Here is a 27,260-nt window from a genome sequence, read left to right as displayed (position 1 = left end):
GACTTGGACAAGGCCTTCGCTTGGTTCAGAGGACCAAAGTTCACGAACAGTTGAGACGCCTTCCGAAAACTTTGTGCATGCCACATAGAACTTCTGTGAACGAGCAACGTCCAGTGACTGCAAAGTCCTTTCAGCCATCGACTAAGGTTTCGGAAAGAACACAGGCAACACCAAAGGCTAGTTGAGGTAGAATTCTGACTGAACCTTTGGCATAAAGGAGGAGCGAAAAGTCAGATATGGCTGTTTGCAGAAAAAGGCCTGGATCTCACCTACCCTCCTGGCAGAGGGGATGGCCACAAAGAAAGCAGTTTTCCATGACAAGAACTTGAGAGGGGCCTGATGCATAGGCTCATCAGGGGTGCCCTCACCCCCCACGAGCCTCGTCAGCACCACGTTCTGTTCCCACACCGGGGCAGGAGCCTTCTTCGGTGGGAATGAGCGAAACAGTCCCTTGAAGAACTCCTTGATGAGATGGTTGGACCAAAGAGAAAATCGTCCTGGAGACCTGGTGTATTGGGAGAGCGCTGCCAGATGCACCTTGATAGATAAATTCATTGCCCTAAACCGCCAGTTTCTGACACCGACCAACTGCATCAAATTGGCCAGGGCTTTGATTTTATCAAAACTTTGACTATTGCAATGTGTTCCTACTCGGCACCTCCAACTTCAACCTCAAACCTCAAACTACAATTAATACAAAATAAAGCACTACAGGCCACATTAGGAAAACAAAAATGTGATCAGATCTCCAAGACAAGGGGACAGTCTCAATGGTTGCCCATCAAAGCTAGAATCATTTTCAAAACACTATGCATCACCTTCAAACACCATTTAAAAAAGCTCCCATCAATGCCATAGCAAAAAAGGAATCCACCAGATCCCAACCATTTACTCTTGGCAACGACCCGTTAGAGGAATACCAGTTCCGGGGGGAGTAGCTTCCAATATCTAGCTCCCAAACATTGGAACTCCCTCCCTCTCAGTATCAAGAAAGAGGAAACCTTCAATGGCTTCAAAAAACTGCTAAAAACGTGGTTATTGAACCAATACCAATAAAGTCGCAATCTCAGAATTTGTAAATAATTCTGAACACTTGTTGTAAATATTCTGTATCATTGTATCTATGTTTGAAAATGACTCATGACCAATGTTTAACGAGTGGTCTGTAACCTCGCCGTGATACCCCAGGGTCTGGGCGTGTAATAAATGTAATAAATAAAAAATAAATAGAGGCGTGCACGAGCCCCGCCTTGGCCAAGGATGGCAGAATCTGCAGGGCCATGACCCACAGAGGGTTGATCTTCTGCGCCCAGCAACACTTAGCTAACCGCTTCCACTTGTGCCCTTAGCACCTATGTGTCAATGACACTCTGGCCCTGGCAAGGATCTCCCTGCAGTCTGCCAGCAACTCAGACCCTCCGAACTCTAGGGCTGCAGAAGCCAAGCCCCCAGGTTCAGTGATCCTGGGTCGTGATGCAGGATTGCGCCTCCTTCCCTGGTGAGCAGATCCGCGACTACTGGCAGCTTGACAGGAGGCGACGTTGACAGGCTGAGAAGGTCTAGGTACTAAATCTGCCTTGGCCACGCTGGGGCGACAAGGATCCCCCCTGACAAGAATAGGACTTATCGAATAAGTACAAAAAAAAAGTAGAATAGCAGACGGAGCAAAACACGAGGACTCCCCAACACCTGAACGTGCAGTAAAAATCTGAAGATGGCTGCCAGAAGAGGGGCTTAGGGAGAGGGCAGTCATTGGCTGGGGGCAGTATGACCCAGAGTACAGTGATTGTTTTGGAGGAGAAAAACAGTTTGTAGGTGAAAGTGAAACTTTTTTCTTTTACCGAGGATTCCCAGCCTGATGACAGGGAATTTTCATGAGCATGTGAAACCATGCCAGACCCCTTGCTGGGGATCGGCCTGTTTTTCAGTTTTTTCTTTCATTTTTGTAAATAAATTCAGACAGAAAGCAGACTGATTTCCGTCTGTATTTATGGGTAAAAATCCGTAAAAACAAAAAACTGAAAGCCTTAATTATTATCTAAATCATTGACGCGGTTCCAGGTTTGTCAGGAACACTTTTTGTGTTATTGTCAGGGAAATCCCTCCAGGGCAGCCAGTGCTGTGTTGCTGAAGCTCCAAAAGGTCTCCTGACGTGGCCCAGCATCCCTTCCATTAGCCAGCCCATTGAAGCCCTGGTCCTCTGCCTGATCTCCAAAGATCCTGAACGGTGGTTCAGCCCTTGGACTAGTGGGACCAACTACTAGTTTCTCGAGTCCAACCTACTCTCCCTCAGCCTTCATGGGGTATTTTTAATCTCATCCAATCTCCCTCTCCCCATTTCCAACAAATACTGAGACGAGGAGGAGGCAACTAAGAGCAGTAAAGATTACCCATAGAAACAACATGGGGAAGTAAGGGAAACCTACCATAGAAATAACTCAAGTTGTCCCAATAATAGAGTCAGGCATTTAATAATGACCACTCACACCAGATTCCACTGGATATTTTTTCCACTATAAAAAGGTGTGGTTTCACACAAGGAAGTGAGCCAGCTGGGGATGCAGCCAAGACCCGAGAAGCCATGGAGCTGAGAGCAGCAGGAGGGGCTGCAGCGTGGCTAGGGAGCCGTGCCTACAAGAAGCCGGAGGAAGGCAGCCCGTATCCTGCTGGTGGCGTTTTGAAAAAAATACTCATTCCCTTGGGACGTGTGCCGGTCCCCTAGGCGACTGAGGGGCAGGTGGCGAGACCCTAACCTTAACCCAGTGGGACCGTTTGTCAGTGTGACGCTGTGCAGTGAGTGAGAGAAACTTCAGCGCGTGCGTTTGATTGAAGAGGAGTGGAAGAAAGACAATTTTAAAGCGGCACAGAAAGGTTTGACAATGTGCAAAGGACAACGTATAAAAATAAGCAGAAGAAAAGAGAAAAGCGAAAGGAAAAGCATGTGAAGAGTTTAAAGAGTGTAAAGCATGTACGATGAAGGGAAATGCAATGTACACGGTAAAGAGAGGACAATGTGTTAGGTGTGCAGGAGAAGCACAAGAAAATAAAGGAAAGTGCAAGAGTGCACGGTGAAACAAGTGTAAGAATGCACAGTGAAACAAAAGGGAAGTGTGCACAGACAAGAAACCAAGGAAAACAAGAAGGGGTGCAGGAACCACCTGAAGGTGAAAGGTTTAAAGGAAGAGTAAGGAATAAAAAGGGGTTGCAGATCAGAGTGGTCACGACTAGCAGAAGCAAAGAACCAGGCGGTTTCGAAAGCCTCTGATTGTACACCCCAACTGAAGTGTGTGTGAGAACTGTTCAAAAGGAAAGGTACATCCTGATAAGATGAACTGGTGTTTGAAACTGAAACGGGCCTGAGCTTGGGGAAGGGGAATGCCCGCCGCCCCCCTCTCCCCAGAGGCCCAACCAGGTTGGAGACTTATTGTCTTTGAAGTATTGAAAGGATTGAAGCTTGGGAAAGGGAACCGAGAAGCTTCAAAAGGAACCGTTACATTTCTTTTGTGGTGTACAGAACTTTAACAAGTTGAAGCTTGGGAAGGGAACCAAAGACATTGAAGGGATTTTAAACCACTGCAAGGGCTCTGTGGAGAAGGCCCTTTTTTGAGTAAACCAATTTTTGTGACATAGACCAAACTACACCTGGTGAGAAAATCATCTGAAAACAACTTTGGTTTCCTATTTTCTGTTAAACCACCATTTTCCTTTTTAAAGACTTCGCATTTTTGTAAAGAGTGAGGGCAAGCATAAGTTTAGACACAGACAGAACTTTATTTTGGACTATAAACATCAACAGCCTTTAGAAACATCAGTTAAGGGAACCATTCCTTTAGAGTTGAGGCCAGTTAGGCATTACATTAACCCAGGAACCTTAGTAAATAAAGGTTTTAAAACAAACACCTTTGAGTGTGTGAGTCTGTCTCTCTAGATATCTTGCCCGTCTCACACACACCATCACTGAACTACTCAGTCAGCCACTAAAGTGTCATGGAGATACTGCCAGGCATAACAAATGCAACCACATAGTTCATAAAACATTTTAAACCATGGAAACTGGTTTGTTATAATCTAGTTTTGATTAGGCTTATCCATGTTTTGTAAATGTTTCAAGGAGAGCTTCAGTTGCTGCATGGTCGGTGCATGCAGCCCAGGCGGAGGCTGGAGGAGAGAGAAGACACCAGGACCAATGTCTTGGGAGGATAGCTCCAGGGCAACATGCTCACCTTGGAAGCAGGATGACACAGAGCACCACAGGTTTCATCCCCGGGTCCACCCTTAGAAAACTCTGGGAAATAAGCACGTTATAAATAACCCATCATATATCATTTCCAGTGCTTACAGTTGCTTTCAGTTGGCTGCTGACAGTTTGATTTCCATTCCCACTTCACTGCTGCTCCAAACCAGCTTGAATGTATAAAATGCAGGATACAAGGGTTAAGGTCACGTGTTATATGAGAAGAAATTGAGAGAAGTGGGATTTCTTGTACCAGCCATGCCGGCATCTTACCCCAAGAGCTGGGCACATAGTTTTTGTGCATGCACAGAGCTGCCGATTGTGATGAATCCTACGGACTCCTCACCAAATCCATGCCTAAAGTCTGCTCCCATGTGGCCAGGGAAAGGCAGACACTTTCTGATCATGACCTTGGGGGTGGTTTTCTGCGTGAGGTTCATGTGGGAGGACTCTGTGGGATGAAGTTGCATTCTTTGTCTTCTTCTAGGGAGGATGTCTCCTCCATGCCAAAGTGTGTAATGGCTTGTAACCATCTTTTGTTCCACAAGATACACACAACCACAAACTCCCAGGCTTTGGGAGAAATAAAAACCCTTCCAAAATCCCAGAGACTTGTAAAGCTAAAGCCCTCAATAACACTCAAAGTAACAGTGAAGGAAATATGTGAATAATACTGGCTTAAAGGAACTGCCTTCCCCTTTTCAATTAAGTCTTATGACTAATCCTTATGATATTCCTTTAAAGAAAATTGTAAGGAAAAGTCTCTGGTTTAAATGCGAAACAGAAGAAATGAGAAAACCTATTTTTCCCATTAGGTACTTCAAGTCCCATAATTCCCTAGGTACTGGGACGAAGAGGAGGGCTACAAAAGGTACAGTGTTGCAGGAGTGGTCAGATCGTTAATGCAGAGGACCCACAACTGAGGGAGACAGAGGCTTAAAAGGCCCCCTCAGGCGCAGGCCATAGAGGAGGGCAGAGGAAGCCAGAAGCAGCATAGTTCGTGCAGGCAGCCCAAGCAGAAGCTGGATGAGAGAGAGAAGACGCCAGGACCACTGTTCGGCAGATATCAGCTGCCGGTCCTGAGAGAGTCTGTCTCCCAAATCCTGAACTGCAGCGGTTGTGCAGCAGTAAGCGTGCAGGAGGGACATTTGCCCTCTGGAGACCTGTTCTGCAGAGGCTGGGCAGCGGAAAGTGAAAGCGAGGGAAGCTTTCTTTGCCATGAGGCAGTCTGGCGTTCACCCGAGGGCCTCAAGACTGTCTCTGGTGGCTGGCGTACATCCGGAGAAAAGGGAGCTCCTATTGCAGATAGCACGGGCGGAGGCAGACTAAGAGAAGCAGTTTGCTGGGTCACGAGGAGCCACAGAAGCAAAAGTCCTGCGTGAACGCATGCCTTACCCAGTGAGTTCACAAGTTGTTAGTGACCCCCTGGAGTGCTACGTACCTGCTCGCGTGATGAAGGTAGGCGTTCAACAAGCAGCACTCCCATATGATTAAAAGTAACTCAATATAATTTTGAATACTGTATTGAAAAACAGCAAATGCAGCACTCGCGTCTGAATGAAAGTAACTGAGTAATCTTGAATACCGAACCATTGAGAAACAGCTAAAACCCTACGTAACCAAGTTAAAGGACTAATTTTGAATGTGTGTGGAAAGCCCAGCAACCCGATGGGGCGATATTGTGAAGAAGTGATACCTACAAGCATTGCCCAAACCAAGATAGACTAAAATCAAGGAAACACAATCTAGATATTTCCAACGGCATGAGGGGGCAAATGAAAGGTCCTTAAATTATGAAACTTGTGGCCCATACTTTGTGCAACATATGGTGAAAGCTGGTATAGACTCACATTACCAAAGTCAGGGGAGGAGCAGAACAATAGCCTACCCTTGTCAGTACTTTGTTACTTATATAGTGGGCAAACAAGAGTGTCCAAGATGCTACCCTTCTGAAAAGGAAATATTCAGAAGGAGAGGAGTATTATTTACAGAAGAGTATTGAAGAGCACCAACGTGAATCTTGTTTTCCCTGAAGTGTTGTTGAAAGTTTTGAAGCTGCAAACTGTTGATTACTGTGAAGCTGTTGTGAGAATCTTTTGTCAGTTGCCTTTAACCCCAAAAGCACTTGTGAAACACGGTTCAGGCAGGAGAGTATACCCGGATGGCAAACCTTTGGAGGAGTAGGCCTGGCATGAAAGTAAACCAGGTGTAAACTGAGGTAACAGGCGTAGTATGGAAGTAAACCAGGAAGATTTAGTGCTACAAAGTGGTCCTGCCAGACATATGTAATGATGTTTGTGGTGCTAAAGGAAGAACCGTGTAAAGCTGTTACAAAGATGTTATAATTCTTCAGACCGTATCAGTTGTGGCAAATCATCCTGGCCAAGACAATTGTTATTGATGAACTGTGAAACTGTCCTTTACCCTAAGGAGGATAAAACATGCACTTGTTAAAGTAAAAGTAAGAACCTTCTAATTTCTTTGCTGAATCACTGGAGTTGTTGGAACTTTCTGTTGACAAGCTGAAGTTGCAAAGAACTGTGTTAGAACTTTGTTGCAATCCAGGATTTCCCTACTTTTTCTGAAATGTATAGCAGAATCCTGCTTAAATCACGGCAAGGGGAAATTCGCCCCCGGAGACTATGGTATGTTACAAAGTCAATCATTATTGCTTTGAACTGCCATGCATTTAGGCAGGAAAATCCTGGTCAGGGTAGGGCTAGTGAGGCATTTATCCAGTCTTCTAATTTAATAAAATGGCATTTGTTGAGAAACCTTCACAAAGTTGTCCACCTCACATTTCTGACCCCTCACACTATTCAGTGCCACAGTTTGCTTGTGGCTGTCAGAGCTGAGCTGGGAACAAAGATGCAATAGATCAGAGGTGGGCTTCTGGGCAGCGGGCCAGGCCCCTACAAAGATAGGGGTTAAGGGAGAGAAGGTTGGGTCAAGTGCCCCTAGAAGGAATTGAACACCGATATATTGATAGGGCTGCATAGTCAGTCAGTACCTGAGAGTTGTTGAGCCTGTACCTAGGTGGCCAAACCCCTATACTGTGTCTGAACTGTATATGCCAAAATTGCAGAAGGTACTTTATAGGTATTAGGTTGTGGGGAGGCAAGATACCAGGTGGTATTTTTGTGTTGTGGGCTGTGAGCAGCCAAGATACCTGGTCTGGGTTTTGGCTTGTTGGGTTGGGGCAGACCAGGTGTTTTTCAAGCTCAGCTGAATCTTAAAGCAACCCAGACTCCCGGTTTTGGATCTCACCATGAATTATCTGGCTCCAACTGTATCTAATAAGAGGTGAATTGAGAAGAAAGCTGAATAGGCAGGTGGTGCCCATGAAAGAGGGGATATGCACAAAGAATAGGATTGGCAATGAAGCCATGAGAAAAGAGCAGCCAATTAAGGATGGCGGATGCTTGCCATACAGAGATGCAACCAATGCCAAAAGGGGTGGGGCAGTCTGGCACAGAGACAGGTGGGGGGCAAGCCAATGGTGCGACTGGGGCCATGCCCATTTAGATTAATGGAACATGAAAGAGAAAGTAAGAGGATGAAACTGTCAAGAGCAGTGTTCAGATGGATTTTCAGAATCAGCCCTGTGCCATCCTATTGATGTACAGGGACAAACAATGTCTAGCCAAACTATCTGGGCAGTGTCACTGACCACAAGACTTAGGAGGGTATGGGAGCAGTGAAGGTTTCAGTTAACCACACACAGAGCACTCTTAATACAGGTTAGGTAGAGTGTACAAAAATACTGTTATTTAGGCCTTAGACAACTCAATTAAAAATCACAGGTATGCAACACTAAAAACATTCACTATTAATATGCATACATTCACTTTTGGGCTCTGCTAAGAACACCAACGCTTTACATTTAGACACAGTAAAAAATACTTCTCACGATATTGTAGTGCAGTTAAGCAAGTGAATAATGACAATACACCCAGGTAAGTAATCAAGAGAGAGAACTAATAGGCTGAGAAGAAAAAAGTTAGTAAACACCATACAAAAGTAAGGTTCCAACCCTAAAATGTCCTTCCCCATCTAAGAAGGGGGCCTATTGTGCCCTTAGTCACAAGTCACAATTTTCAGTATGCCAGGAGTCTTTAAGGACATTGAACAAGTGGTGGTTTGAGCCAATATGTAGGTCCAGGTGTCTCAAAGATCATTACAAAAGTAAAGTCTTTAAAATACCCTCTCCCAATCCAACCACTGTAGGGAAGACCCTCGGGAGGATACAGGCCAGAACATCATCGTTCAGAGTTAGGTAAATGAGGGAAATGGCTAGGACTTTCCACCCATACAATGATATAAAAGGAGGGGGCAAAACAGGTATGTTCACTCACCCACTGTACTCAGATTCACTCCAGGACAAAGTTCCTGAAATTGCTTGGCCTTCTGGATTCAGGCCTTGGTTATGTAGGAGGAAGCCCAGGGATTTGCGGGTGTAGGAATCTTGGTGACGCTATATCAGGGTTCCATGCTCAGATGGACTGGATTCTAGATAGCTGGACAGTCAGGATACACCAACTTCGGGATCGCCACTTCTGCAACTACCTCAGGGGACTCCCAGGACAGGACAGGAGACAAGCAGCAATGGCCACCTGAACAAAATAGCAGAAGCCGACCCTTGTAGCGAGAACAAGAGCTGTTCTTGCAAGGCCCATCTTTGTGGTGGAGAGAGCTGCAGCTTCAGGGGAATGCTTCTGGTTCTAGATGCTGAAAAGATGCAGAGTCCCATGGCTCAACTCAGGACGGTGACAGTTGCAGTGAAGTAGCCAAGGAAGATGTCTGGCCAGCCCACAGGATGGTTCCAGGACTGTTCAGTGCACCTTCAGTGGCTGGATCTTCGAGTAAAGATTGGGACTGGTTGGTCCCACCAGTTTGGGGGTGAAACCACCGATTAAGGTCTTCTTGAGATCTGCAAGGAGACAGGGCTTTGCCTGCAAGTGACGAAAGAGCTGCCGGCCATCTTACATTGATAATTTCGGTCTTCTGCAGTCTGCTCTGCTTCATAGGGGTTTTGCCACCAATGATGATCTTAAGTGGGGCTGCAGGAGTCCTCCTTTTATCCAGGATCAGGGTTGGAGATGGGCCCGGCCCACCAATGGCAAGAATCTGCAACATTCAAGCTGGAAGGGGCTGTCCAATCCTAGACAGCCTCTGGCCCGTGCATCTGCTCAGCAACAGACACACCTGGCAGTGATGTGGACTGGGTCCAGACAGGCCCAGCCCCCAACATCTGGCCACAAACACACCACCACTTTAGCTGCACAAGGAGGAGCTTTCCCAATATATGGAAAATTAGCCCACTCCAGGGCCGGAAGGTCAAAAGGCAAGATGGCCAAAAAGACAGCGAAAATCTTATGGCGCTGCCATTTTAAAATATGTGGTACTCTACATGGCGGTAAAATACAAAAGTGCACAAGACTACAAAAAAGAAAACACTTTAAAAAGTATCCACCACCACCAGCCCATCCTAAAGACTTCATGCAAGTAACCACAAATTAGCGAAAAACTAAGTGTTCCCGCCACACTTCGGTGAAGTGATGTGTGCAGTAAAAATAAACAGAGACCTTTGCAATGAAGAACAAAACTCTCCTGCACCGACAGCCATAGGGACTGACCAATGCTCCCAACACAGATGGACTTCGCAAGGTAAGTGGAGCGTACAGGCTTCACTCACCACCAGTCAGCAAAGGTTCAAAACAATAGCAAAAAGAATAGAGTCCCTAATGTCATAAGGGAAGTAGTCGGAGACGAGGCCTCCTTACTCACATGGATGTTCAGCTCTGTGTTCTTCCACTGGCAAAACCGGGTGAACTTCTCACTGCAAAGCAAAGAGAAAGTTAACAGGGGAAATGCAGTACTTGGGGGGGGGGGGGGGGGGGGAATAGGCATGCTGGGACCAAAATCAACAGATGGATAGAGAGAATGGGTAGGAAAGAGGACACCAAGGAAGTCTACGAAAAGCAAAAATGTGAACCAGGAGGGGCGAAATGATTAAGGATCAGAGTGTTGAAAACTCAAGGGGTAGGTGAAAGTAAAGTGGGCGGTAGAGAGTATTAACAAAAAACGAAATCCAGATGAACCACTGAGTGACTGTGAAAGGAGGGAAGTGAGGTTGTGGAATGTCTGAAAGGCTACTGAGAGCAGCAGCTCCTTCAGTACAATTGTAGTTGTAAGTGCAGGAGCCTGAAAGTTAGTGGGAGACTGTTGGTTAGGGAAGAAAAGGCTCCTCGTCTCAGGGGTCAGGTTCAGGGTTAAGAGCCTGAGAGTTAGGGAGTTGGGGTAGAGGCATTCTCCATCCCCTGGGCAGAGCTGCTGGTTTGGCATCTTAGTTGCTCCTTTATGTGGCTTGGAGCTCCCAGCTGCAGGTGACCGAGCTCCGCCTCCTTCTTGAAGCGGCACCGCTGTGAAGATGACAAAGTAACTTGCTGCCACAGCAACCAGTGATGTCAGCCAATGCCATACATGTTCAACAGTCAAATCCTTCCCAATTACTCACCTTTCAATAAACCTCTGGAAGACCTCCCCCTCCAGGCACTGGCATATCTCTTCGATGTAAGGCTGAAAGAATGGGCAAAGGGAGTCACTCAAGGCAAAGAGTTAATCATTTTATACTGCTTTCTGATAGGGTAAACAGAATAAATTCCTGTAATCAAGAGTGGGCATTGCCGCTGCTTTACATTAGGTGCTAGTGCAAACTGTACACATCACCCCACATGTTTTGGCACTGGTTCTCTCTCAGGGACAGACACCATCGCCATGCAGACTGAGGGACGCAATATATAGACCATGGGTCTCCAAACCTTTGGCTCGCTACATGTTTTGGACTATAAATCCCACCAGTCTTCGCCAACATAGACAAAAGGTGGTGACGGGGGAATCATGGGAGTTGTAGTCCAAAACATCTGGAGAGCCGAAGCTTGCAGACTCCTGCATAGACACACATCCGTACTCACTCTGTCACATTTATGGTTCTTATGAACAGCCGCCTTCATTGCCTGCTAGTTACTGATCTTGTGGGTGGTGGTGGTCTACTCCAGTGGGTGCCCTTCAAATGATGCCACACCTCCCCTACTCCAACACAGTCTACGTCACCCTGTGGTTTCCTGAAGCAATGTATGGTAGGCTGTAAGATTCAACTCCATGGACAGCAACTCCCTTCTGCCTGTGCAAGAGGCTTGCTCTCAAGCGCCCCTCTACGCCGAGGCTAAACATTCCTCAGAAAGCTCCCGTGCCCCAGTTTCCTGCCAGCAAGAGGGTCCAACTCCATGGACCACGGGTCACACACTTGCTGCCAGGTGCACCCTCCACCCCCATGTGAGTGGCGTGCACCACCTGGGACGGGAGACAGAACAAGCCTTAAGAAAACAGAAAGGAATTGTACTCTAGTACCAGAGCGAGGTGAACATGTTATCCGACAAGGATTCTTTAAACTTTTCAACCCCTTGGGGACAAATACAAAGCAAAAAAGAGAAAAGGAAAATGTGTTGCCCATGAGGCCAGGACTGCTTGGACATTGCCCAAGGTTGCACAGGACTTCCCGCCACCCCCTCCCGGAAATTAGGAGATCCATCACTATAGATATGGACATACGCTTTGTGGCAATATGTAACAAAGTGTTTTGCGGCTTGTGTACTTGTCCTCAGGGCACTGAATGGTTCAATAGGAGTTTGTGCAACAAGAAAATGTGTGAAGTTTGAAGGACAGGGTGTGCAAATAACAGACCGGAGCTGCGCCTAGAAATCCCTGGAGCCCCCGGTGCGGATATCAACAGTTTTTAAGGCATGCTTCCTGGACATGAGGCTTACGTGTGCAAAAGCAATGATGGCTAGAGAGCAAGAGAGAACGAGGAGAAGCGCAAGCTACTTCACCATGACACAGTCTGCATGGTGGGTACCTTTCACAGGTATGCATGCGTGCTGCTTCTTCTGGAGCAGTCGTGTTTGCACATGATCCACCTTTAGAGGAAGTCTTAGAATGCATTCCGGGGTGTGTGAGAAGTTACCCACAATAGAAAACCCATTTTATAGCCGCTGCACCACAAATCCAGGTGGTCATCCGTCCACATTTCCTTTTGGGACAGGTTTCCAGGCGAGTATGCAAGATGCCCCGGCTGGAGAAGCAGTGATGGAGAGGAGATCCTCATAGGCCCATTCCTACTTCTGCCTACTAGCACCGTGGGGTACGGGTATTGACATGTGGAGTATCTGGCGATCAATGGCAGCCAGCAACACGAGGCAGAACGCGTGGGATGCCACAGCAGCACGTCGCCGGGAACAGCGCTCTTTCCGTTGAACATAAAAGGCACAACGAGTGCTGCGTCAGATGCAATAGCTGAGCACTGCATTTCATCTTGTGATGAAAATCCAAGAAAAGTGAACCTCCCTGGTAAGGAAAGACAGAGGCCATCTGGAGACACTTAATGCGAGCATGAATTTGGGGGATCTTGGCGGCCTCCAATGTCCCCGTGGAGAAAAAGCTAAGCAGGCTTGCCTGCATTGCAGCTTCGTTCCCTTCGACACGACGCGCGAGTCGACTCTACAGAGCTCCAGTGGATGGATAGGAAGCATGGACTTGTGTTGGTCAGAGACCCAGTTTATTAATTTATTTATATCACGCGGAACACCCGCCGGCATCAGGGTGCACACAAGCACAGCAATACGAGCATTCATGACTGGACAGAGATCTCCAAGGATCCTATTTCAAGTACACATCAGCTGAACAGCAGGGTTTTCAGGCATTTGCGGGACCAGGGCAGGTTAGCTTCCTGTCGCAGTTCCAGAGGTAGGGGGCAGCAGGTACGAGCCCCCGTGACTGGAATGTACCTGCCTAGACGGTTTGTGTACTTAAATCTGGGGCAGCAAATGAACACCAAATTTCGCGAATGAAAGGTCCGGTTTGGTTTATATAAGACCAGATGACCAATCAGACCTTCAAATAGGTTGGGGCTTTACCATAAAGGCACCTGTGGGATTCGGGCTTTCACCGGGAGCCACTGCCTAGGTTGCCTGCTGCTGGGAGAGGTGCTCTTTCCGAGAGAGCCTTTTTATGATGCATATGGCGCGGTTCTGCAGAACTTTCGAGATTAAGACATCCTTTGTTTGCACCGATTAAGAGGGTTGAAAGGTGGGTGTGAGAGAGTAATATGGCCACCTTGGGACCGAGTGCATGCTTTCCATCAGCTGAGTCGGGCGGATTCACCGCGCCGCAGTGAAACTCTCCTCCCATCGTCCCTGGCATTGCAGCTACAGACCAGCCAGATCTTTCTGCAGGTCACGACGCATCCTGCACCGGGCTAACGATAAATTAAAATCGCAAACTCTGCTGTTACATCAGTTGCCTGTCTGGGCTCTGGTTGAGATGCGGAGTCGCGTATAATCACCCACTTTTTTATACGTTAATAGACATCAATGCAGCACTAACGCCCCCGTTTACGCCCCTTCAGGTTACACACAACTGCAAAGCCTTGTGTACAAACAGGCTTGGTTTTTCTTATTGAACCGAACAACAAAGTTGTTATCTGCCATTCCAACAGTTCCAGTCACTGGTGCGGAGAAAAGGGGCAAGGCTTGAAGTGAGGCAGACACGGACTTTGATAGCCCCACACCCAGCTGGCCTGGGCTGCCTGGCACTTTTTGCAGTTTTGGGGTGTTTGAGAAAAGTTCAAACTAAGGGCATTGCCACTGCCCGCCCCTGGCAGTAGGGGGGAGCGGTAGGGTAGACGAGGTGAGGCCCGACAGCTACTTCATGAGTGTAGGGCAAAAAAGGCGTTGTTTTTTTTTTTTTATTATTACTTGTATATAATCAGAAATCAGATTTTTACAAGAACTGGTTCCACTCGAAGCGAATCCCCCTTGCATTGCGGATAGTTTGACAGTAGTATGAACCACAAAGGCGTTTTCCAACATCAAAATCTTGAGGGAATAAAGATGCTTGGGATATAAAGCCAGATTCTGAAATATCTGGGGCAGCAAAAACACAACCTCCAATTGGAAAAGGAGGCAGTACGGGCTCGTGAGGCTAGAAGATGGTTTCAGGGTGTGTGTTAATGGTGCAGAGCTCTTGCAGGCCTGGGTGTGCTTGGGGCATTTGCTGTCGTGACATTCCGCCCCAGTCGCGTTCAAGCTCAAAGCGCAGCTCAGGAGCACCTGCGTTCATTTATTATAGTTCCTCAGCCGATGCATGCAGGGGTCCAAAGGCGTAGTAAGCAGTCTCGAGAGGATGGCTCGGGGGCAACGTGCTGGCCTTGGAAGCACGACGACACGGAGCACCACAGATTCGATCCCTGTATCCATGCTTAGAAACCTCTGGGTATTAAGCGCGTTATAAATAACCTATATCATATCATAATGGGGCACCAAAAAGGGAACCGCAGTGCAAGCCTTTCCCTGACGATTCCTGCAACCCCACAATTAAAGCGCATGGGCAGCGCTGTCAACGCAAGTACAGTCCCAGAATCTGGTTATCCCAGTGAAGGTATGAAAGTGATCTCTCAGCAAACTATAAACTATGTTGAGGGACTTGTGGCTGCTCCCTTCTTTGCTGTGGCTGGACATTGAACATTTGAACAGTTTAGTCGGTGGTCGAATATTTAAAGTACTTTGACATTCTAGTCGTACAGATAAGTAACTTTGCAAAATGCACTTCCCTATTCACGGTCGGGTCACTGGGTGTGGAGATTCAACATTGTGGAAATAGAGTAATTCCTTGAACGAAATCAGACAGAAGGTATGCCCAGGTCACCCATAGGGGAAACTCTTAAACGTTATACGAGAGATGTCTTCATGCACATAAGAAGGAAAAGGCTACCAAAGATCTGACCCGGGAGGCTAAGAGCCTGGGACGTTGGTATATTGCTTCTAATGATCCGGCTGTCCCAATTGAACTCGGAAAGAAGAAATATGAACTGAACAAGATTATCTTGGATAGAATGGAATATGTAATGTTCAGATGTAAGGTAAATTATTTTGAGAATGGGGAGGGAGGAGGTAGTCTTATGACTTAAAGTCGAAGATGATAGAACTATCACAGCTGTCAGACATCCCGACGACACCCTAGATATAACATCAGAAGATATTAATGCAGCGTTCAAATGCTTTTATGAAAAGCTACATATCTCTGAAGCCATGCTCGATATGTATATGGTAAGGCAGCACCTATCTAGTGCGGATTTACCTCGATTTACTACTGATGTGGCAAATGCCTTGAAAACAGATCTCTCATTGGAAGACCGCTCTGAAAACCAACAAGTCACCTGGCACGGAAGGGCTGACAACTGAATTTTACTGCATACTGCCAGCCTCTGCTATTCGACTCCTGCGTTAAATGCTCCTTGAATCTCTTGATCTGGTTGATTGCCTGATCGTGTCAGACATACCCCAATTACAGTTCTAAGGAAGAAAGGATGCCCACTTTCACCTGTACTATTTATCATCTTAATGAAGCCTTTGTCCATTATGTTGAGATCAAATGAAGACATCAGGGGAGCTGGTTTTGGTGGAGCATCAGGGAAACTCTGGCTTTAGGTTAATGACCTTTTGATTCTGTTGCAGGACCCGGACTGGGGTTTGGTCCCCCCTTTTGAATGTTATAGATTTCTTTTCAAGGGTATCCGGTTATAACATTGTTTGGAGCAAATCCGAAATCCTGTCCATCTCCACCTCCTGTTCTAGAAATGTATTTGACCAATGGAATTGCATATGGTGTCCTAAGCAGGTGAAATAGCTGGGGATATGGTTGTCCTCCGCCATTAAGGATTTAATGTGATTTCACTGTGATAATCCTACTATCTAAAATCGAATCTGACCTGACGAGATGGTCTCTCCTGAAACTGTCCTAATGGGGCAACAATATCAAAATGAAAATCTCACCCAGGATTAACTATATTATGTCAATGCTTCCACTCAAATCTCAAGGAATTTGATGTTATGATACACTTCAGCAGGGCAATTAAACCTCCTAGACTAGCCCTGTGGCAATTACAATAGCCAGCTGCATTGGGGGGGGGGGAATGAATATCCCCGATTAAAGTTCACCACCTGGCTTTCTTTGTGAGACACACATACAAAATGTCAAAACCAGATGTCGATGTTTGGGCACAGGCTGAAGCTAGCATGAATTCAGCATTGGATCTAGGTTCCATGGTCACCACCAAGGCTGGAAGATCTTCAGCGTAGACTCCACTCACAAACTCCTGAGGGACAGCTGGCATGATATCACTGACATTTTCGGAGTTTACCCTTTTATCTTCCTGGTGCATGAACCCCGAAAATCCAATTTCAAGGTTGTAGTATATTCTGGCCGAGCAGATACCTGGGTGGGATTCGATCCATTAGAGACTTGCTTGAGAATGAGGCATGGCTGTCCTATTGCCACATGTGTCGGAGACGCAACTTGACGGGCTGCACTTACTCTGCATACCATCAACTAAGAAGAATTTTGAGCAAAACCTTTGAGAGTACCTCCGATTTTGGTCTCTTATTTTCAGTAATGTGTGACTGAAAATGAAAGTTTGCATATCCCCTACTCATTCAGCGGCATCCTTGTACCAGCTTTTGTCACTTGCATCAGGGGGGGAAAAAAAGACGACTTGCAGGAATGGACCCAGAACTTGATGAAAACTTGACACCTAATACTTGGTCGAGATGCTGCAATATTAGGTTTGTATCACTGTATTTGGTGTCTAAGAGCCAGCCAGATTAAGATTCTGCACGTGTATATCGGACACCTGACAGAATGTATAAAAGCAACATTTGTGACAGTGATCGTTGCTGAAGATGCAAGAGAGAAAAGGCACGTTGACCGACATGAATTGGTTGTGTACCAAGATGAAGCAATTCTGGACAGAGCTATCAGAAAGAATGAATCTGTTCCTGGAAACCGATATTCCGATGAACGCTTCCGTCTTTATCATGGGTGATGATACATTGCTACGTGACGTACCGAAAGCAAGCAGGCCCTGGATGTTCAGAGGGTGCATGATGGCGAAGAGGTTAATTCTACGTGCTTGGAAATCAGCTAATAGAATTGACATCGAAGAATGGATCCATGAGATGCTAATACTCTCTACCGTTGAAAAGACCATCTACAAATGCAAAGAAGACCTTGCTTCATTTAGGGATATCTGGGGTCCCTTCCTGGGGGCATATGGGTCATTTCTTTATTTACTGTTGACCATGCTTTATTACATGCACTGCTCTTTCTTATACAGACTACTACCATTACGCTGTTGGACATCACGTTAGGCTGCCTATTTTTGCATGCAAGGCCTGCACGGAAAGATATTTATAGACGCGTAGGGCACTTGGGTGAATCTCTCTTAATAACCACGAGTACTTTACAATGCATAGTGAAAAGTGTTAGCCTGAGTTGGTTGATTAAGGTTATCCGGGTTGGTATACTTGGCTTGTGCATTTACAATTGCAGGATGAATTTTTTTTTTTTTAAATAATGTATGCTTGATTTAGTTCTTAGATCAATTACTTATTGAACACATTTCAAATGCAAGGTACATTTTATAAGAAAGTTGTAGAATATTCAATTGTGTGATCCCAATATGTTATGTATCACTTGTCTGTAACAGAGGTATACCTATTGTCTATGCTTTAATTAAAAAAAAAAAATCAAGACAGGCATTTGCTAGTTAATGCCATCATATGCCTAGGCAAATCACTCAATATTTCAGTTGTTGCCATCTTATCGCCAGGTAATACCATTATATCAGTGCCTATCCCATACTTGCACAAAAGAACCAACTTGTGGCTTTGCAAACGCTTGCTGATTATTCCAGGCAATGTCTAGTCTAGCCACAAAGCAACAAGAGACATTGTAGATGGCAAACCAAAGGTCAAACACCATCCGGCACAGTCCTGCACTCCCCCCCCCACCCATGTCCCACCATCTCACTCCCTCCTTTTCGGATGCAGCCAGAGTACCACTCGTTCCTTTTTTCCCACTTCCACCACTGAAAGCAGCAGTCTCTCCAAACAGTAAAGGATACACTCCACCGTCTAAAATGTCCGTCTGCAACAGGCACTCCCAGCAGTGCTAAGGACAGACATCATGGAGTCCCCAAGACCACCCCTTCTCATCCGTCACTTTCATTACATTCACCCCTTGGCTGCAGGGATACGCACCTGGAAGAGGTTTGGCGGGGCCAGCTTCTTGCTCAGGTGGGTCTTCACATGCTCGCTGGCATTCTTGGAGAAAGGCTGAAAAGCAAAGCAAGCAGTTATTGGCTGTGAGGAGAAGGATGGACCCAGAGAAGACAGACCAGGCCTGAAAAGCAATGGATCTGGAGCATTCTGCTAGTTGCTTTTGGTTTCAGCAACCTTTGGCTTTCCAGATGTTTTGGACTTTCAACTTCCATCACCCCTATACAGCAGAGTCCATTCTGCTGGATCACAGGGATCGTAATATGGAAAGCCGCCATTTGCAAAAAGGTGGGGCAGAAAGAACACGCCACATGATTCAGAGACCCTCTCAATCGCTGGCAAAAGCCACTCCCCCAACCCAATCACCTCTGGTAAAGGAAGCTCACCACTGTTTTTGACGCAGCCCACCACCAATTCACAGAGGCAACCCTTCATCACAGGAGTGTCAAGACCAAACAGACTGGAAATCTACCCCATCAACATGGCCTTCAAATACATACACACGGGGCTCCGCAGGTGCCACAAACTAACTCTCCCTCCACCCGACCAAACGACCCCCACACACAGGGCACCACATGCCGGCTAGCACCACATTATATTTACAGAGCAACTCAGAGCTCATTGCTTGGCCATCAACACATACCCCTCCCATCCCTCCAGACCAGCACTTTCCCAGTGCCAAAGGGGTCTTCCCCCGCCAACTGTTCTGGACCATCCTGAGAAATGCAGATTTCATGAGTGGTGCCTGCAATGGGGAAAGTCCTGACTTTGATGCTATGAGTGCTGGGCAGGCACTCATAGCATCAGTTTGTTTGTGTGATATTGGAAGTGCAAAGCACTGCGGATGGGGTCTGTGAGACAGCCAATTAACAAGACGGTCCTGGTCTTGGGAGCACTTGGAGGCAGATGGCCTCAGATACAGCAGTGAGGGGCGGGGAAAGGTGGGGGGCATGTGTAGTGGCTGTCGTCCTTTAAGCAGTCGGAAAGGTTGGTGATCAGAAATGCGAGGGGTGTTTAACTAACCATGCTGTGTGAAATTATTACCTACTGGTTCCAAAATCCGACTGAGGTTTGTTTGGACCCACATTACTTTACGGGATGCTACTGTAATCTTCCTTTCAGGATGCGGAAAATAAAAAACATTATTTTTTTCGATCAATATGTTTCTATAACAAATTATATATTTTCAGGTTAAGTTTATTATGTAAAGTGTGTACTTCTCTTGCCATGGCTATAAAATGAAGTGTTATTCAAGCTCGTGAAGTTCAAGCCATATCAAAACACTTTCCATGAGCTACAGCAGGGAGGTCTTGTGGTCAAGATGTTAAAACCACAAACTAGGCCCAAATCCCGGTTTCACCCAACCAAAGTGTGGAGTTCTGAGGAAATCATGGAATCTCACCAGGTCCTGCTTATCTAGACAACGTGGGAGTGATTCAGATCCCAGCTGCTGCCATTACTAAAACCCCCTCACTCATTTTACAGGACTGTGGGGTTGCTCCATATAGAACACTAACCAGTCACACACTGCACATCACAACCAGGGGTGCACTCAGCATTGCAACTGTGGGGGAAATGAGGACGAGCCCTGCTACTCCCCCCCCCCGCCTGCCCCCCAAATGCAGTGCGCACTATTCCATGTCTCATTCGAGCAAAATCAACGTTTTTGGTAACATTAGTGGCAGATTGCATTTTAACACCTACACACCATTATAGATGCAGAACACGACCCTATTAGAGCTCTATTCAGACTCTAAGGCAAACCACATGCAAACCTCCTAATTTGCATATGATTTACACTACATAATAAGAGTAAGGCTTTAGTTTCATTCTCGCCATCCTGCATGCAAAGTCACACTAGCACCATGCAGAATAATGTGAGCCTAACAAATCCCACATGGGTTTTAAAGTCATAGTCGTTATTTCCTAAAACATGCAACATTATGCACCCTTCTCACTTCTTTTCACCCCCCCCATTCACATTTCTTAAGGGACAAAAGGTCCCTGCTAACAACCCCCCCCCCTCCCCACACAACGTTCATGTGTGGCTTATACTCTTGTAATGTCAATTTCCATGATGCCCTGAAAATACCAGGACTGACCCTGGAGAGAAAGCCAACGATCCCTGACATCTATGCATAATGGTTACACAGCTCAAAAGACACAACGAAACTGTATATGGGATACAAAATGATTCGGACACTGGGGTAAACATGGGGCACAAATGCTGCGCAGAACAACATGTATTCAACAGACTGCTTCTTATGCACCTCCTCTTTTAAAGTGTTCTTGCTGAACAATTTTTTGAAGTTGACCACCCTAACCCAAGTTTCACTGCCACAAATCATGTAGAATCACGTGGCACTCAGTACACTGATATTCGTGGAACCCTGCCTCTCCCCCGAAACCACTACCCACCGTTTTTGCAGAACCACATGCTATCAGAGAAGTGCGCTACACAAGACTACTTTGCGTTACAACCACCATATGCACCAGCACCAACAGCGCATCACAGCAGAATACCAAGCAAACTGAGCACCAGTACCAACAGCGCATCACAGCAGAATACCAAGCAAACTGAGCACCAGCACCAACAGCGCATCACAGCAGAATACCAAGCAAACTGAGCACCAGCACCAACAGCGCATCACAGCAGAATACCAAGCAAACTGAGCACCAGCAGCGCATCACAGCAGAATATCAAGCAAACTGAGCACCAGCACCAACAGCGCATCACAGCAGAATACCAAGCAAACTGAGCACCAGTACCAACAGACCATCACAGCAGAATACCAAGCAAACTGAGCACCAGCACCAACAGCGCATCACAGCAGAATACCAAGCAAACTGAGCACCAGCACCAACAGCGCATCACAGCAGAACACCAAGCAAACTGAGCACCAGCGCCAACAGCGCATCACAGCAGAACACCAAGCAAACTGAGCACCAACCGCGCATCACAGCAGAACACCAAGCAAACTGAGCACCAGCACCAACAGCGCATCACAGCAGAACACGAAGCAAACTGAGCACCAGCACCAACAGCGCATCACAGCAGAACACCAAGCAAACTGAGCACCAGCACCAACAGCGCATCACAGCAGAACACCAAGCAAACTGAGCACCAGCGCCAACAGCGCATCACAGCAGAATACCAAGCAAACTGAGCACCAGCACCAACAGCGCATCACAGCAGAATACCAAGCAAACTGAGCAGGGAAGAAACGTGAAGGTGGCAGCCGAATTCAGCAGGTGGTGGAGGTGCGGGGGGGGTGTAAGGCCCCCCCAATCGTGTATCCCACTCCCAGGCCAGGTGCAGACTCACGTGAGAGAAGGACAGCAGCTCCTTCATGATATAGTTGTCAAAGATCTCCCGGCTTCTGGCAAAGCGCTCCTCCTGAGAGTCCAGCTTCTCAAACTTCCTGATCTGAGGGAGAGGAGGAGCAATGAGAGAGACAGAGAAAGCAAGATACAGACGGCAGCGAGACAAGGCTACACCTAGTCCTGTTCCTGGATACCTTACTTCGTCCATCCTGCCTAGACCCCTTCTCCCTGTGCTGTATTTACCTTAAGCTGAAGGTGCCCTCCCATAGTGTCACTGCCTGGGGGACGAGTGTGTCCTTTACCAGCATGACTCGTTTACTGCAAGTGCAAAAATACTGAATGTTAAATGCCTCCGTTCCCCCCGCCCCCGCCTTTTAGCGCAGTTAGATGTATGTGCGGGGTGTGTAAAAGTAATCAATTATGTCAGGGGATATGGGTTGGCGGGGGTCTCCCCTCACATATAACTGCGCCAATTGTAGGGGAAAAAACGGTATTTTGGCATCCATATGCCTTTTGCTTCGACCACTCACCCCAATAGGCCCAACCATGCCGATTTTAAGGGATCGTGCTCTCACCAAACCTCCCCCTCCAAATAAAGGTTCAACTCAATTGACTTAAACATTACTCCTGCCCAAACTGATTTTACTTTAACCTCTATAGAGACTCCAAAAGGTTGAAACTAATGCCACAGACCGTTAAAGATCCTTAGTCTTCTTGTAGCAGGACGCTGTGTGTGCCACAACCCCTCATTGGAGTAAAGTATGTTTGTGACCCAACATGGGACTCGTATGCTCTGACATCGGGGGAAGGGCCAACACATTTCCCCTAATTTCAAGGGTGGGGTGCGGTGGGGTGGGAGGAGGTCTACATGACGAGATGTAGGCACATGCAGAAAAACCAGGACATATGTCGTCCGCCTGCCAGAGAGAAGGAAACCTGAACTGTACAGGTAAAACCATAACATGTGGCAACACTAGCCAGTGGACACGTGTGCTCACGGACAATCACTAGCATTAACGGTGGGATTCTTAAGTACGGTCAAAGCCCTTGCGCACACTTACCTCTTCGTAGAACTCCACTTGGGGTTTGGCTTCTTCCACATAGTTTAAACAGAATTCCTTGAACAACAGATAACCTGCGATAAAGAAAGACAGAGAGTAGATTAGGTGAGAGAAACAGAGCGGAGAAGAAGTCTAGAGACGGACGATATTGGATCCAAGACGTATATGCTGGGACACTGGAGCGTGCAATATTTTGTCGAACTGGATATATCGACGCAAGCCCTCAAAACCCCTACTGGTGTACACACCTACTGCGGATGGCTGTGTAACTACCAATCAAGATACAAACCAGCAAATGGTCTTGTAACGCAACAGCAGAGAGTATCCCAAATCCTCAAACTATGAACTTGGCAGCTTGGCTCCTGAAATCAGAATTTGGTCATAAGGCAACAGGTCAAAAGTGCTAGCTGGGATCCAGGAACATTTAGTTGATTTTAGTTTCCATCTCAACGTTGTAGGTGCACTGGGGAACCAACCCATCACGTGAGGTTTGTGATGTTGGCTTTTTGATTTAACATTACAGACCGCTCACTGCTTTTTTGCTATATGGTAACCAACTGAAACACGCCAAACGGATCTTGTCCACGAAACATTGAAGGGTCGCTATAAAGTTCCCACTAATCACCCAGCACTTACCGCCCACGCTCAAACACGCCACATGCACACCAACTATGCGACACAAGGACCAATCCCTCCCTACAGACATCCGTCCAATCAGAACAGTATACCTCACCAACAACTTTCATACCACCGACCCGGCCAGTGTATCCCAGCACCACTGACACGCATGGCTTCCTTCTGATACGAAGGCCTCTGAACCCTCAAACCAGTCCACGTAGAAACAGATCTACACTTCCAAACTGCATGCACAGACCACTACAAAGCGATCTTGCATGCTTCCTCTACACCAACCTAACAGCCCCTCACTCTTTCGGATGCACCAGTGTGGCTGGAGACCATCCAAATGGCAGCGGTGCCGGGTACGAGAACCAGTAACATAACAGAAGACTGTTGGATTCCTGGGGGTGCCACTGTGGGTATGCTGCTTAAATCTGCAATACTCTTACATTCTGTGCATTGTGGTGGTAGTATAGAAGTGACTGGATATCAGATGTTTGTCCAACTTTTTTTCGACTATGGGGAAAGATCGGCACCAAGTGGTGCAGCGAACCAAGCAGTCATTACAGGAAGCGAGACCACATCAGGAAGTGCTGTCAAAAGACATTGGCATTCAGGATTTCAATCAAGTGACAGTGAAATGGGTCTGGACTATAGCGCAATGAGAATAAAAACAATGTAAAAGGAATAACAACATAACTGGTGGGTAGGTGTGTGTGTGATCATATTCTATGTGTAAAATAATGTCACAACAAGCACAAATAACAAGCGTCACAACGGTTCAAGGGGGTTTATTCAAAATGTGTGGGCACCAGGGCCGTCTCTCTCTCCGACGTCTCCCTTGGCGTTCCTCGATAAACAAGATGCCTAATCCCTGGTTAATACTACCGATCGGTATCCCCTACTGTCTCGCTCCGTTTTAGGCTGTCAATGGTTCCCCAAGATGACAGCTCTAGACTTCCGCAGGATCTTTCTGCCTGTCCCTAGCCTATCCAGCTGGTCATACTCTAAGGGAGTAGGGCAGTGACTTGCTCTGTTGGATTCAGGCTTGTGCACTCATGCCCACATCCACCTCTTCCCTACTACTCTTACCTTCTTGGCCTCCTCCTTGCTCCACCCATCACTCTTCTGTCCTAGCTCTCGCCTCCACTATTTGAGGTTTCATCTCCTCTTCTACCACTTAACGATGACTCCTCCACTCCACCACTACCACCATCCCCCGCCCTCTACTAACTTCTCAAACACCCTCCTCTCACCCAGTAGCATTCGCTCCCAATCACTCCTTATACCAACGTACTCTACTCAATCGCCACACAAACTTGCTCACAAACTGCAGAACCCTCTTTCACTCCAACCAATACTTCACCTGCCGTGTAAAACTCCATCAGCTGCTGGACCCTCCTTCCTCCTGCTGCTGCTGGACTCTTGGTCCTTCTGACCGACCTCCCCAACCCCCCCTCCACCGAATACCTCCACCCCACGCTTCCTGTCTTTTGTTTAAGCACCCTTCAACTTGTGGGGATAGGTTACCCATCCCTAACCAATCCAGGCTCACCGTCTTCGCATAGGCGTCTATGTGGAGGAGAACGGGTCACACCATGCCCACTTCTTCCAGGCGGGTTGTTTATTTATTTATTTATATTTATATAGTGCGCAAGCAGCCCAGGGGCATTGAGGCGCTGTTACTTGCAAGAACTTAGTTACACAGGTACAGGTATGGTAGCGGTCGTTGACACATTGTGAATACTACAAAACATCATACTGGTGTTACAAATATTGCACATAGTCATTATATTACAACTTGTGCAATGGGTCATATGATAAGTATTCATGCTGATCCGACAGCATGAATATGATAATATATGATAAGTATTCATGCGGTCGGACAACATTGTTGTCCGACAGGTCTGATGATAGCGTTGAAAAATGAATGTCCTCGTTTCGAACCGGCATCCACTTTTGAGGAGGTTTGGCTAGCGGGGCTGCCTCATTTCATGTGTGCACAAAGCAGAGACAGGGAAATATTTGCGCCACTCAGCAGCAAGGTTAGAGTACGAGGTCTGCCGACAAGCCTAGGGACACATGGTCAGGGAATGGGGATCGAGTCTCTTCCTGTTGTCACCTCCCCTCCCAGGGTCAGCACTGGCCCCAGTCTGCTTTGGAAAAAGTGCCCTCACCCCATTTGTCAAGCGTCGCCATAAGTATGACAATGCATTACTTACCGTAAAAGCATTTCTGATGGTTGTATCAGCTTAGATTCACATGCTGTGCATAGGTCCGACATCCAGTGGTCACTGCGGAGTATTGCATTTTGTTTTTCGTAGTCGAAAAGGGGACGTCGACAAGGCGTGTCTGTAACACTATCCCTATAGTGACGTGCGTTGCACCCATAATCCCTCACGCGTCGAGGTCCCTCTGTTTGTATTTTTGTGCCCTGAGGGAGCCTTCTAGACGTGAGGGAGTACAGAAAAGAGAGAGATATAGAAAAGGATGTCTATGTTCCTTCCATCCGAGCGGGGAGGAAGGGTGGGCGCACGTGAATCTAAGCAGATACAACCATCAGACATGCTTTTACGGTAAGTAATGCATTGTCTTCTGAGGTTTGTTAATCTGCTTAGAATCACATGCTGTGCATAGACTAGCGAGCAGTACCCGGAGTTGGAGGTGGGTTGTGAGAAGGAACAGTAGAGAAAAGATGTCTTAATACTGCTTGTCCCACCTGGGAATCAGATCTAGAGTGGGCATCTAGACAGTAGTGTTTTGTAAAGGTGTGTACAGAACTCCAGGTTGCCGCTTTGCAGATGGACTCAAGGGGAACATTTGCAATGAATGCTATGGATGCCCCAGTGCCTCGAGTAGAGTGTGCTCTTGGCTTGAAGGGTAGTTCTCTCTTAGCAAGAGTGTAACAGAGAGTGATGCATAGTACAATCCATCTAGATATAGTGGATTTAGAAACTGCATCTCCTTCTCTTCCTGCTGCCACCGAGACAAAGAACTGATTAGTCTTTCTCAGTGGACTAGTTCTTTCCATGTAAAACATGACAGCTCTGCGCACATCAAGTGTATGCAGGCTTTTTTCTCCTAGATTTGAAGGATTTTGAAAGAACGTTGGTAGTTCTATAGACTGGTTGACATGAAATTTGGAGATGAATTTCGGTGCGAACCTTGGGTGTGTGCGTAGAACTACTTTATCCTTGTGAACTGTTACAAAGGGGTCTAAAACCGAAAGGGCCTGTAGTTCACTTACTCTCCTAATGGAGGTAATAGCGATTAGGAAAGCAGTCTTAAGAGTGAGATCTTTAAGAGTTACCTTGTGCATGGGTTCAAAGGGTGACCCCATGAGCCTGGTGAGTACCACATTTAGATCCCAGCCAGGAGCTGGGTTTGCTATTGGAGGGTGTATTCTCTTTACCCCTTCCATGAAGGCTTTGATTACTGGGATCTTCCACCACGATACTTTGAGTTGTGAAGTGGTGTAAGCCGAAAGCGCTGCCAGGTGTACTTTAATACAATTGAATACTAGACCCGAGTCCAGTAAATGGGTCAGGTACAGAATAATTTGTGTGGGAGAGCAGTCAACGGGGTTGATACTCTTCCCTCTACAACAGATGACATATCTTTTCCATTTGCTAGAATAGCAGTGACGAGTGTTAGGCTTTCTGGCCTCTCTGAGGATGTCCATGCACCTCTGTGGAAGTTGTAAATGTCCAAATTCTATGACCTCAGGAGCCAGGCTGTTAAGTTCAAGGTCTGAGGGCATGGGTGCAGTGTCCTGCCCCTGTCTTGTGACAGCATGTTGTACGGGCAGGGCAGTCTCACTGGAGGAGATAGAGACATCTTCAACAAGTGAGC

At 46.9% G+C, this 27,260-nt stretch overlaps 1 protein-coding gene across 1 annotated transcript in view; it reads right to left on the bottom strand.

The window, feature by feature from the left end:
• The window catches only part of GRK2 (G protein-coupled receptor kinase 2), a 474,914-nt gene that overhangs the window by 255,221 nt on the left and 192,433 nt on the right, over positions 1–27,260 (bottom strand). Inside the window, exons 3-7 of the mRNA XM_069628947.1 lie at positions 22,791–22,864; positions 21,731–21,832; positions 18,388–18,462; positions 10,752–10,813; positions 10,022–10,073 (exon numbers count right to left, since the gene is read on the bottom strand). Coding sequence (XP_069485048.1) covers positions 10,022–10,073; positions 10,752–10,813; positions 18,388–18,462; positions 21,731–21,832; positions 22,791–22,864 — 365 coding nt within the window. The remainder of the gene's footprint in view (positions 1–10,021; positions 10,074–10,751; positions 10,814–18,387; positions 18,463–21,730; positions 21,833–22,790; positions 22,865–27,260) is intronic.

Source organism: Ambystoma mexicanum, chromosome 12 (assembly GCF_040938575.1).
Source record: "Ambystoma mexicanum isolate Mex_15411 chromosome 12, UKY_AmexF1_1, whole genome shotgun sequence".
Classification (NCBI taxonomy): Eukaryota; Metazoa; Chordata; class Amphibia; order Caudata; family Ambystomatidae; genus Ambystoma; species Ambystoma mexicanum.
Note: the sequence above shows the minus strand (reverse complement) of the source record. Positions and strands in the feature narration are given on the sequence as shown.